Source organism: Phocoena sinus, chromosome 20 (assembly GCF_008692025.1).
Source record: "Phocoena sinus isolate mPhoSin1 chromosome 20, mPhoSin1.pri, whole genome shotgun sequence".
NCBI lineage: Eukaryota > Metazoa > Chordata > Mammalia > Artiodactyla > Phocoenidae > Phocoena > Phocoena sinus.
The window spans coordinates 49,273,832-49,286,657 of record NC_045782.1 but is presented as its reverse complement, the minus strand read 5'-3'; the positions used below and the strand labels follow the sequence as shown (position 1 = coordinate 49,286,657).

Genomic DNA, 12,826 nt, shown 5'->3' with positions numbered 1-12,826 from the left:
ATACCAGGCGTGGAGCCCTCCACATCTCAGCATCCCCACCTCCTCTGCTTCTGTGTCACACAAAACTCAGGCATGGAATTTCAACCATTCTACCCTATTCCTTAAGCTTTTTTTTTTTTTTTTTTTCAGTACGCAGGCCTCTCACTGTTGTGGCCCCTCCCGCTGCGGAGCACAGGCTCCAGACGTGCAGGCTCAGCGGCCATGGCTCACGGGCCTAGCCACTCCGTAGCATGTGGGATATTCCCGGACTGGGGCACGAACCCGTGTCCCCTGCATCGGCAGGCGGACTCTCAACCACTGCGCCACCAGGGAAGCCCCCCTTACGCTTTAAAATGCTGAATTGCTCTTTAGTAAAAACTAGGAGCATAAATGCTTCTTCAAAGAAGCCGAGACTGGCTTCTGTCCCCTCTCTGAGAAAGGCCTGAAGCAACCTAGAGGGTAGCAGTTCCTAACTCTAGCCTCAAAGGAGAAGAAGCCAGCTCCTGGTGCCAGACATCAACCCTTCTCAGAGCTGCCCGAAGTCCAGAGAAGTGCCCCTGAGGTCCGAGAGAAGCCTGAGAGGAGCTGGAGGCACCGACCCAGGCGCCAGCTCTCTGGGTCCCAGTGGCCCTGGGTCCGCTCACAGGCAGCAGAGCTGGGGCAGGCAAGGGCCAGCCTCCCTGATGGGGCCTGCTCCCGGCACCAGCGCAGGGGATTCATCCCTGCCGGGGCTGCTCTCGGCCATCCTCTCCCTCCTGGCCTTTGCAGAGGGCGCAGCAGAGACAGGAGGAGACTGTAGGGAGGAAGAAGGGGAGGACTATGGGGCCACGAGGAGGCTGAGGCAGGCGGTGGGCAATGCTTTGTCCGCAGAGACCCAGGGCGGCACTGTGCCTCACAGCCACCAGCTCAAGGAGGCGAGCTGACCCGTGAGAGGGCAACCAGCAAATGCCCCGCAAGCCAGCGCGCTTACTGTGCCAGGAGCAAGTCACTAAGAAAACAAGGAAGATCTGAGCACGGGCAGAAAGACCTCTGCGGGGAAAAGCTGCCCTCAGTATGCGCATCTGTTTCTAAAACTACTGTTTACCTTACCAACAAGAGTTTCGCAGGAGCACAACAGATAAAACGATATTAAAGTTCATATGGAAAATGTACGTATGAATAGCCTAGAAAACGATGAAGAGGAAGAAGGGTAATGTGAGGTGAGCCTCTACCAGAGATTAAAGCGTTGAGACATCAAAAATTTGAAATTTCAGCACTGGAGAAGGAAAACAGCAGAAAAGAAACTCAAGAGATACTGAAACACACAGGTGGCACTTCAAGTCATAAAATCTCATACAGAAAATATTTTTAAAAGATACAAAAATATAAAGAAAAATAGGATTATTCAGTCAATGGGGGGGCAATTAGCCAGCTGCCCATCTGAGGGCACAGTAAGCTGCATGTCTACTCATTTATATCAGAGTAAGTTCTAGCTGAGTCAAAATTCTAATGTAAGAAAAGAAACCACAGAAATTCTAGAATAAAGCATGGATTAATATGGTTATAATCTCAGAGAGTCTGTTCAGTTTGCTACAATAAAATGTAAAGCTTCAGAATGGAAAATAAAGTTCTATGAGCTAAAAGGTAAACAACCAGGACAACCAATGTGCAAAATATATAACAGATGATTAACTTCTTTTCACAAGGACAGCAGTGAGACAAAGGTGGACACAATCAGCGAAAGACATAAAAAGCAGACCCAGAAAGACAAGCACAATGGCCAGACATGAAGGACGCTTAAACTCTCCAGTTAAAGCATGAATACCACACCGCTTCAGGTGAGTCTGGCAGAAATGAGAGTGTCCGCCAAGGGCGCGGGAGTACACAGGCGGCCCAGGCTCTGCTGGGGGAGTGTAAACGGCGCAACCTTTCTGCTGCAGTACTTTTCAATTCAGCAATTCCATTTAAGAACTTATCCAATGGACGTACTCCCAAAAGTGCAAAAATGAAAACTACTTACACACGATTTGGTCATGAAAAAGAACAAGCTGATTGGTAGATGCCAGCACAGAGAGATCTCCCAGACACTGTGCCACGGGAAGGAACAGGGCACCATGCGCGTGGCAGCGATGCTGGCAAACGCAAGATCTGAGAAGGACGCTCTTGAAACTGTCAACAGGGACCCTGTTCAGAGACGAGGAGTGTGGACAGGGAGCAAGCAGAGGCAGCGACGCCGCATTTTATACCTTTCTGTGTATCTGGATCCACAAGTGAGGCAAAATTGTATGCTGAAATTTCTATTCAGAGAAAATATGGAAATGTCACCAGCCACTTACCCCAAAACATTTGCTCAGATTAATGACTAATTATTCCTTTAGTGGAAGGAACATACTTGAGGCCTGTTATAATGCGTGTGAAATCCCTTAGGCAACTATACCATCACGCCACGCTGTCTACGTGGGATTCCAACGTATTTCTATGAATCAGAATCCTGAATGCTTAACAGAAGAGACTTAAGATGCCAGAAAGAGAGGAGATGCAGAAACAGCCACTGACTTAGAAAAGAAATGTATTGCATTTTTCTAGGTCAGAAGTCAAGCTTTCATGATTTCTCCATAGGGTAAGGAAGGAAGAACATACAAAAGTCAAGAAATTATCTTCATAAGAAGGGAAGGAGTGGCGGGGCAAGTCCTGACCATGAGCAGAGCTGAGGGCAGCAGGACTGACTTCTGTCCCCGTTTTCACTGGTATGTCACACCCAGCACGGGCTCAGGAAGAGGACACGTGGGTCCCAAGAGCAGCACATCTCAGCAGTGCTGCCCAACGCCAGCCCCGGCGGAGTTCCATGTCCCCCGCCAGGAGCCGCGGACCCACAAGCCTGAGGCCCCTCTGCATCTAGTGACTGTCCCAGCTGCAAAATGAGCCCATCTGAATCCCCATGAGTGGAAGCTCTTCACAAGGTAACAGGAGAAGACAGCAGCAGTTACAAGAGTCTTTTTCTAAAAAGGAAATCTCAGCTGGGCTGCAACAAACAGAAAGAGGAGCAGAGACAAGAACAATGTAAATTCAGTAAAGGTGCCTTTGGAAGCCTGTCAAAATGCAAGGGAAAAGTGAGAAATGGGTATTATAAAAAACTTCCAGGACGTCTATCCCTCCATGTTTAACGTAACCATCAGCAAACTCTATGTAGGTCCTATGCTGCCAGCCCCCCACCACAAACATATTCAGCGAATCTTCCAGAGCCACAGGAAGGGCTACACCACAAGGTCCTGACGCCTCCTGTCCAGATCTACCGCACCTGCCTTGTCCTCGTCTCCACTGCCCATTGGCAGGCTGGGGGCTCCTAAGGCCCCAGACCTGTGTCCTGCCAAGACCCACACTCCCTGCCTCTCCTTTCCACAATGCTGGCTCCTCAGACAACTCCACCTGCTGCCCTCCACACTCCACCTGCCTCCTGGACGCTGGGTCCTGACCACTGGCAGCCAGCCCTATGCATTTATGTTCCGTACCAAAGAGAACTTGGGAAGCTGCAGAAAGCCTCAGACGATGGATAAAGCTCTGCTCTTTTCAGAGCAGAACCCGAGCCCCGTTTCTGTTCATGTCTTTCATCAAGAAAAAAGGGCACTCCTGACCCTCTGTTCAACGCTGCAGGCACACACGCTGGTGCGGTCCACAGACAGCCTATGAAATCCAGGCTAGAACCTATGAAATCCGGACCAGAGCGAGTCCCCTTCAAAACTGGTCCCAGCAGATGGTGATGCAGGTCTGCTGAGATGTGTGCTTTGTACAGTGCCAAGCGCTCTACCTTAAAAATAAAGATGTAACCATTTTTGACTTCGCAAAATACAAACTCAACCCCTAAGGAAGGGAGTGAGGAGTATCTACAGATGTTCACTTACAGCACCTCTGCTTTTCTGTTTAATACTCGCCTCGACCTCAGCAACTGCCCAACAGAAGGCTGGCACAATGACAAGGAACACATTCAGAGGACGGGATGAGGGGTAAGTTACCATCAGAGAGAGTATTCTAGACGCAACCTGAAAATCCAATGTCCTAAGGGAGAGGCACTCTATTTAACTCCATTCTATTCAGCATATTTTCCTATAAATAACACTATCCTATACTCACATAGTATCCATGGCTTAAAATCTTTTTTCATTTCCATTTTTATTTGAACTTGACAGCAAAGTCTGACTATGAACTCTGTGCATTTCCTGACAATGAACTATGCACTATTACCTCCAGTTTAGAGGTAAGACTCAGTGAGTATAAATAATCCACAAACAGACCAAGCCCAATTCAGACTCACTGGCTGAGCACTCAGCTCTTTATTTTCTCTCACGGGAATAATAAAAGCCACCTCAGCTCAGCGTTTACTGTGTATCTGCATATGCCCAGCCTGTGCTCGGAGCTGGGATCTAAAGAGCTCCAGCCCATGCCCTGCACAGAAGGGAGAGGCCAGAGGGGTAGGTGTGCGAGCCTGTGGTGGTAGCACATGCTGCCACAGAGGACACCAGGGACCAAGCGGCTTCAGAGCAGTCAAGCCTCCGAGCCAGGAGTTGAGAACAAATGAATTCCCCAGGGCTTCCCTGGTGGCGCAGTGGTTGACAGTCCGCCTGCCGACGCAGGGGACATGGGTTCATGCCCCAGTCCGGGAAGAGCCCACATGCCGCGGAGCGGCTGTGCCTGTGAGCCATGGCTGCTGAGCCTGCACATCCGGAGCCTGTGCTCCGCAACGGGAGAGGCCACAGCAGTGAGAGGCCCGCGTACCGCAAAAAAAAAAAAACAAACATGGCCATCTGATGAAAGCATCACAAGAAAACATACACACATACACACACACAACTTAACCTCAGAACGTTTGAGAGCCCTGACCTAGGATGCTTTAAGCCAGTTCTTCTGCAAAAGCTTTTGGGATTTATAATCCACAAAATTTGTCACCCCTTTACTCATAGCTTCACTGTTTACAGTGTGGGTGTGGAGAAGATGAAGGAAGTTCCCCAGACCTGACGAGGCTTCAAACAGTCTTTACTTAATACCAAAAGAGGAAGATCAAATAACTATGGATATTCTCTTTGTTACATTTTTATTTAATAAAAATGGTTATTATTCATCTTGTACCTCACCGATACTTTCAACCTGGTCTCTAACATCTTTCCTTTTTAGTGTCACACTCACTCTGGGTGTACACGCAACTTGCAGAGCTTCTAAGACTGCTGCTCAGATTCAGGAAATCAGACACCATCACCAAGTAGGAGGGCACATGCCACCAAGACGCTCCCAGGGGGATCTTCAATGAAAAGTAAAGAGTGGGGGTGGGGGCTGGGGGACATCTTCAGTTTAAAAACACAGAATCTCTCTGGCTTGCACGCTCTCTCTCTCTCTCTCTCTCTCTCACACACACACACACACACACAGAGGCAAGAGCCTCTCAGTTGCTACTCCTTAAGAGGCAGTAAAACCGTCGTCACAGAATTTCACATGTCAATCAAAAGAGCTACTTAAACCCCACCCTATATACCCAAGCCAGGACTGGGACTCACCATCGTCTTCTTTGGTTTTAAGGACCATCTTTTCTGTCACAGTAGGACCCTGAAGGTTGCCGGGTTTTGTTCTTCAAAGGAGAACTCAGAGCAAAGACTCCCTGGGAGGCAGGGCAGGGTGGGGCAGGAATACCTGTGAGCTGTCCAGCCACCGGGACAGCTCAGAGCTGCTTCCTGGACCGACAGGGAACTCGTTGGCCGCACTCCTGGACCAATCAGCCTCCAGCCACAGAAGCGTCACTCCTAGTTCGCGGCCACCACCCAGTTCCTGAAGTCAAGCTCAAGTAGCTTCCTAGAGGTTAACCACCTCCTCCCTGGAAGCAGTCTGAGGCTGGAGTCCAACGAGTAACAGTGGCACTTCTGGTCTCAGATTCACGCAAAGCAGCAGACAGAGCTGGCGTTTCTCTCTTCACTTCCCAAGTACCTTCTTAGAATGGAATCACTTAAAAACCCCTGGTTGTCTCACAATGAGATAATAGCGCATTTCCCAAGAGCATGACTGAGAGATCGTAATCATTACAGTATGTTGTGAGGTCACAGGATAAAAGTAGAAGGCAGATTTTAGAGGCCAAAAGAAAAAAAGTCTAAGGGAATTATTCCCATATTTATCCTTGAGATATACTTACCTCAAGAGATAAGTATACAGACAGTTCCCGACTTACAATGGCTGACTTTTTTTTTTTTTTTTTTTTTTGCCGCACCTTGCAGCATGCAGGATCTTAGTTCCCAGACCAGGGATCAAACCCACGCCCCCTGCAGTGGAAGCACGGAGCCCTAGCCACTGGACAACCAGGAAAGTCCCACAATGGTTGACTTATGATTTTTCAACTTTATGATGGTGTGAAAGCAACACGCATTCAGTAGAAACCATACTTTGAATGGTGCTCTTTTCCGGGCTAGCGGTATGCGGTCCAATCCTCTCCTGTGATGCTGGGCAGCAGCAGCAGTGAGCACAGCCCCCAGTCAGCCCACGATCGCAAGGGTGAACAACCGATACACTTACAACCATCCTGGACCCAGACAACTGCTCTGTTTCTCAGTGTCAATACAGTATCCAAGCCATTATACGAGAAAATCAACACTTTATTACGAAATAGCCTCTGTGTTAGATGATTTTGCCCCACTGCAGGGGGGCAAAACAAACTGTGTGTGTTCTGAGCACCTTTAACGTAGGCTGCACTAAGCTATGGTGTTCAGTTTAGGTGCATTAAATGCATTTTTGACCTACAACATTTTCAACTTATGATGGGTTTATCAGGATGTAACCTGAAAGAAAGCTTCCACGAATATTCACGTAACGTTCTGGGAAAAGTCTTTTTCTCAGCGCAATACCCACGTCAGTCACAATCCCAAGGAGAAAGAGGCGCACTCAGAGTGGGAGTCTGGAGAGAAGAGAGGGACTGTCTATAAAAGTGAGGGTGGAGTGTAGGAAGACCACAGGGAGAGACGCAGCAGCAGGGCCAGTGAGAGGGGGCGGCCCTGACCCAGGCCAGGCCTGCTGGGCAGCGGAGTAGGGAGGCCGCTGGCAGGACCGCAGGTAGAGGGTTCAGCCGACCGTAGCTACCTGGTGGGGAGAAGACACCTTGACCTTCACTGTCCCCTGGCCCGCCAGTCTCCTACACAATCCAACAGGGCCAGAGGACCAGGGAGAGCACAGAGAGTGGAGCTGTGAGGGCACAACACAAACCAAAGGCCCCAGGAGCCGGCCCTGAAGAATTCAATGGCCTGACATCTGCCTACCAAGTCTCAGCTCCGTAATCACCACAGTTTGAAGACCCTCTTCCTGGGACCCTGTGCCTCTCCAGGCTCGTCTCTCACCACCGTGCCTGGTTTGTTTCTCTAAGCAAAAGATGCACACATCATATAAAAAGCAAATAGTACCTAAGGCTTAAAACAGAAAACCACGGCTTCCTGCCCAACTCCCCACCCCCCGAATCATGCTTCACAGACGTAGGTCTCTCGACTATTTCTTCTGCTCGTCACCTCCCTGTTTTGAAATAACTAGTTACACTACTTGTTCTCGAGTTTTCACCTCTAGACGTCAACTGCCCGCCATGGAAGATGAAGACTCGCCTTTTACCCCCACCCCCCTCCCACGTGCACACACACATACACACGCCCACTCGGTATAATTACACAAACATTTCTGGTTAAATCAGTATTTAGTATTTCCATAAATACTGCTCACAACTCAGCTATATAATGTACTATGATTAAAATAACCACAGAATGGACTAAGTGTCCTTTGTTTGTTTCTGTTTGCTCGTGCCAGACTCTCTACCAAGCTATGCAACTGTCAAGACTGTCAAACGCACGGAGCGGTCTGTTTTCTGAGATGGCCTCCAGAAACCTCCACGCTCCTACTCAGCCTGGTCTTGTGGCTCTTGAGGCCCGCGTTCGGGGCACCACCCTGAGCACTCCCCCGGACATTTCCCACCACTGGACCTGAGTCTCTGATTCCACGGTTTTTTTCTTTCTTGGATTACTTGCTCATTTTGATGGAGCACATTCTCTAACAACTAACAGAGAGAGGCTGTGGAGGGGTGGGTTTTCATCGTCATTGTTGTGAATTTTGCATGTCTCTTCTCTCACACCTGACAGTCTGGCTGGGTGTGGCATTCTAAGCGAAGTCATGTTTCCTCAGCACAGTGGAGGCATCCACTCACTGTTTCCTCTTCCTGTATTGCTGGTAGTGATGGTACCATTCTGATTCCCAATATTTTGTATGAGACCTTTTTCCCCTCTCAGGAAGCTTTTAGGACCTTATTTCTACACTCAGTATTGTGAAATTTCATACGTTATGTTAGCCACCAGATAGAACCTATGTCTGAAGTCTTATACTCTTTAATAAATTCCTGTCCTTTGTTTTTTTCCAGTTCTTGTTTTTTGGAATTTCTATTAGTTAGACACTGGACCTCCATTGTGAATCCTTTAACTATTCTTATCTTTTCACTCCTACTTTTCCTCTCCTTTTTGAGCTGCTTTCTAGGAAATACTGTTGCAATGGCCCGAATGTTTGTGTCCCACCCACCCCAACTCATATGTTGAAATCCTAATGTGATGGTGTTTGGCGGTGGAGCCTCTGGGAGGTGATTAGGTCATGAGGGTGAAGCCACCTTGATGGGATAAGTGCCCTTATAAGAAGAGGCCAGAGAGTTAACTAGCTCTCTCTTTCTGCCATGTGAGGACACAGCGAGAAGACAGACCTCTGTAAACCAGGAAGAGGGCCCTTACTAAGAACCTAAACAGGCCAGCACTGAGATCTTAGACTTTCAGCCTCCACAACTGTGAGAAATAAACATTTGTTGTTTAAGCCACCCAGCCTGTGGTACTTTGTTATAGCAGCCTGAACTAAGACGATTCTCTACTTTATCTTCCAAGCTATCTACTGAATGTTCTATTTTTGCTATTTTTAATTTGCAAGAACTCACTCTTAATCTCTGAATATTCCTTTCTGATAGCATCCTGTTCTTGTTTCAGTAATATAATTTCTGAGACTCTTAAGTATATAGTTATTTTTACATATAAACTTATTTATTTTATCTTATTTATTTTTGGCTGCATTGGGTCTTTGCTGCTGCATGTGGGCTTTCTCTAGTTGTGGTGAGCGGGGCTACTCTTCATTGCGGTGAAGAAACCCCCAAAACAGACAAGTAAAACCTGCTGGGATTGTGATTTTCAGTGGCAAATCTACATTGAATCTGTAGGTCCTCTGGGAAAACTGACATCTGAGTGTGCTGGGTCCTGAGTGCACTTTCTCTCTCCATAGATTTAGGTCCTCTTTCAAGTCTTTCAATAAAATTTTAGAATTTTTTTCCATTAAACTCTTGCACATTGTTGATAGATTTGTCACCAGGTATTTAATTACTGTTGGTTGCTAATACATTGGAATGCATTTGTGCTTTATATGTTGACTTTGTAAACAGCAGCCTTGTCAACCTCTGTGAATGATTCTAACAATTTATCTTTAGGTTTTTTTACCTTTTCTATGTGGACAGTCGATCCACCTGTGAGACAATCGTTTCCTTTTTTTCCTCTTTATAATCCTTGTGCCCTTTTTCTTGCCCCGTTTCCCTGGCTAGAGCGTTCGGGCCCAATTCTCCTGAGGCTCCGTGGCTGAGAAAGATCGGGCTAGAAAACCCTGCAGCACAGCACCAGTGAAGTTGCTGAGCGTGGACACCCTTCATTTCTTCGCCATCTTAAAGGAAAAGTTTTCTACATTCCTTCACAGAATATAACATTTACTATAAGTTGCAAATACCTTTTATCATGTTAAAAAAAGACCCCTTCTCTTTCTAGTTTGTCAAGAGATTTTTTTCAGTTATGGGTGGCTGTTCAGTTCTTTTAGTAATTTTCTTGCAGGTACACATGTGATATTTTTCCAAGAATATACAACCAAGTCATGAACTAGTCTAGCCCTGCACTGTCACGTGTGGTAACCACTACTGAGTTCTTCAAGTATGTTCTAAGTGTAACACACACCCTGGAGTTTGAAACCTTAGCACCAAAAAAATGCAAAGTATCTTAATTATTATATTGATTATATGTTGAAATGATAATGTTTTAGATATATTGGGTTAAATAAAATATATTATTAAGGTTATTTTTACCATTTATCTTTTAGCTGTTTAATGCGGCTACTAGAAAACTTTAAATTACGTATTTGGCCCACACTATGTTTTTTTGGACAGCATTGGCTAGACACACCAATGTGTGCGTGCAAATTTAGTCTATAATAATAGCTAACGTGTATTGTGTCTACTAGGTGTCTGCACTGTTTTAAGCACTTTTACAATAACCCTACTAAGTGGGAAAAATTTCTCCATTTCCTAGACGAAAAAACTAAAAGACATGGAGAGAGTAAGCCAATAGCTAGTGAGCCGTGGAGCCAGACTATAACCCAAGCAGCTGACTCCTCGGCTTGCGCTTTTAGTCACTACCTTGTACTGATCATGTGGTATTTTAGACCAGCAGGGAAAGGATGTGCTCTTCAATAAATGGTGATGACAACTGACTATCCATTCAGAAAAAATTTAGATCCCCTTTGCCATTCTATACTTAAAAAAACAAACAAAAAACCTCCAGATGGATCATAGGTCAAAGTGTGTCTTATATATGTATATGCACTTTGGCCTATAATCCATCTGGAGGTTTTTGTTTTCTTTAAGTATAGAATGACAAATATAAGTATGTAAATATAAAAAGTATATATTATATATACCTATATATGTACACATATGTACACTTTTAAGTGAATTTTTTCTCATTTTATTGCAAAGGAACATTACTTCGTAAGCAGGTCACAAAAACCTAGAAGTCATAAAAGAAAAAACAATTGACCAACTTGACTTCATATGAATAAACTTAATATATAAACATATTATTTATATTCCATTTTGTATGACAAAAGCTCTCATAAAAAAGGTAAGACTGGCAGTATAGTTGGAGAAAATATTTGCAACACTTACAAGCAAAGGATTACTATCCAAAATATATGAAGAGTACCTACAAACCAATAAAAAGACAAACAACAGTAGCAAAATAGGACAAAGGATATGAACAATTCAGAGAAGAAAGACAGACAGCCAATAACCCTAATAAACAGGGCAGAATAAATTACAATAGCCAGTAGACTACCAGAGTGTTGAAGAGCATCGGTGAGGTTGTGGGGAAGGGGACATTCTCATAGTGTGTGGTGGGGAGCAGTTGGTGCCAAGTTTCAGAAGGCAGTTTGGTAATGTCTGTCCCAGTTAAAAATGTTTATACAGTACGCCCCTATGCCCAGATCTTGGTTTCTAAATACCATTCCCCATTAAAAAGGAACCTGTGATCCTTGGGGAAATGGTTGATTCCAGGGCTGGGTAGGGAAAAATACAAAATGAGCCTGGAAAATCTTGTGATGGCAGGAAGTGAGGAAGTGCTCAAGGAATGATGGGGACAGGTTGAAAGACACAGGAGCCAACTTGAGGAAGCACCCAGCCATTGACACGAAAATTGGGGGCTGAGAATGGATGACGAGGAACAGATATCCGCATCACCCCAGAGCATCTCTCAACAAGATTCTTAGGAATCACAAAAGGACAGACAGCCACAGAAACTTACAGAGACCTGGTGGACTCATCTTTACTAGATGTTCAAGGTTAACATCACTAAGGGCTTCCCTGGTGGCGCAGTGGTTGAGAGTCTGCCTGCCGATGCAGGGGACATGGGTTCGTGCCCCGGTCTGGGAGGATCCCACATGCCGCGGAGCGGCTGGGCCCGTGAGCCATGGCTGCTGAGCGTGCGCATCCGGAGCCTGTGCTCCGCAACGGGAGAGGCCACAACAGTGAGAGGCCCGCGTACAGCAAAAAAAAAAAAACAAAACCATCACTAGTAAAAGGATTCATCACCATCATGGACCCTGACACAATGCACTAAGAACACAACCTCATTCTTGCCAAAAATGCACAACCTCAATTGAATCAGGAGAAAACTGCAGGCAAATCCAATATTGGGGAACATTCCACAAAATAACCGAGAAGTCCTCTGTGAAGTGTCAAGGTCATGATACACAGGACTGGGAACTGTCGTGGTCAGAACTAATTGCAGTAGGGTCTTCTGAATTAGATCCTGGACCAGAAGAAAAGGACCTTAGTGAGAAAACTGGTGAGGTTCCAGTAGGATTGCCAGATTGCTTATTAGTATGTACTGGTGTTAATTCGCTGGTTTTAATAACTGTACTGTGGAATGTAAGATAGTAACCTTAGGGGAAGTTGGGTAGAGGGCATATGGCAACTCCATGTTTTTGCAATTTTTCTGCAGGTCTTAAAATTTTCAAAATAAAAAGTTAGCTGCCCAGACCTGTTGACTCTGTATTGCAGCGTTTCTGAATCTCTTCTGCAGGTACAGAAAGATAGAAGTAGAAGAATGTTGATTGCACACAGCCTGTGACAGCAAAGTACTGGAAACAAAGTTTCATCAGTACAAAATGAAAGTATAGTACAGATTTTGCTGTGGAATGTACCAGTTTAAAAAAATTGAGGTAGATCTATGTGCTCTGACATAGGAAAATCTCTAAGACATATTAATTGGAAAAAAAAAACTTGTAGAAAAACACACACTGTTTAACCTTGTGATGTAGGCAGTAAAAAAAAAAAAAGACTTTTATTTTTGTATTTTATATGTTCTGCACTTCCCCCACCCCAGAACATAGTAATAATGTATTCCTTCTGTAATTTAAACAGAAGAAAGTATGATATATTCTGCCTTTAGTGAGATAATCCTTTTTTTGTGTTAAAAAAACTCAGAATTATCATTTAATATTTATGCTTTCATTTTTTCTAAAC

At 45.4% G+C, this 12,826-nt stretch overlaps 1 protein-coding gene across 2 annotated transcripts in view; it reads right to left on the bottom strand.

Moving 5' to 3' along the window:
* CYTH1 (cytohesin 1) overlaps nucleotides 1–12,826 on the bottom strand; it is a 78,558-nt gene that overhangs the window by 37,404 nt on the left and 28,328 nt on the right. The window contains exon 1 of one of the 2 annotated variants that reach the window (XM_032617889.1): nucleotides 5,502–5,931. The exons of the other annotated variant lie outside the window; for it this stretch is intronic. Coding sequence (XP_032473780.1) covers nucleotides 5,502–5,529 — 28 coding nt within the window. The 5' untranslated portion in view covers nucleotides 5,530–5,931. Of the gene's footprint in view, nucleotides 1–5,501; nucleotides 5,932–12,826 lie in introns of those variants that run through there. 2 annotated transcript variants of the gene reach the window in all.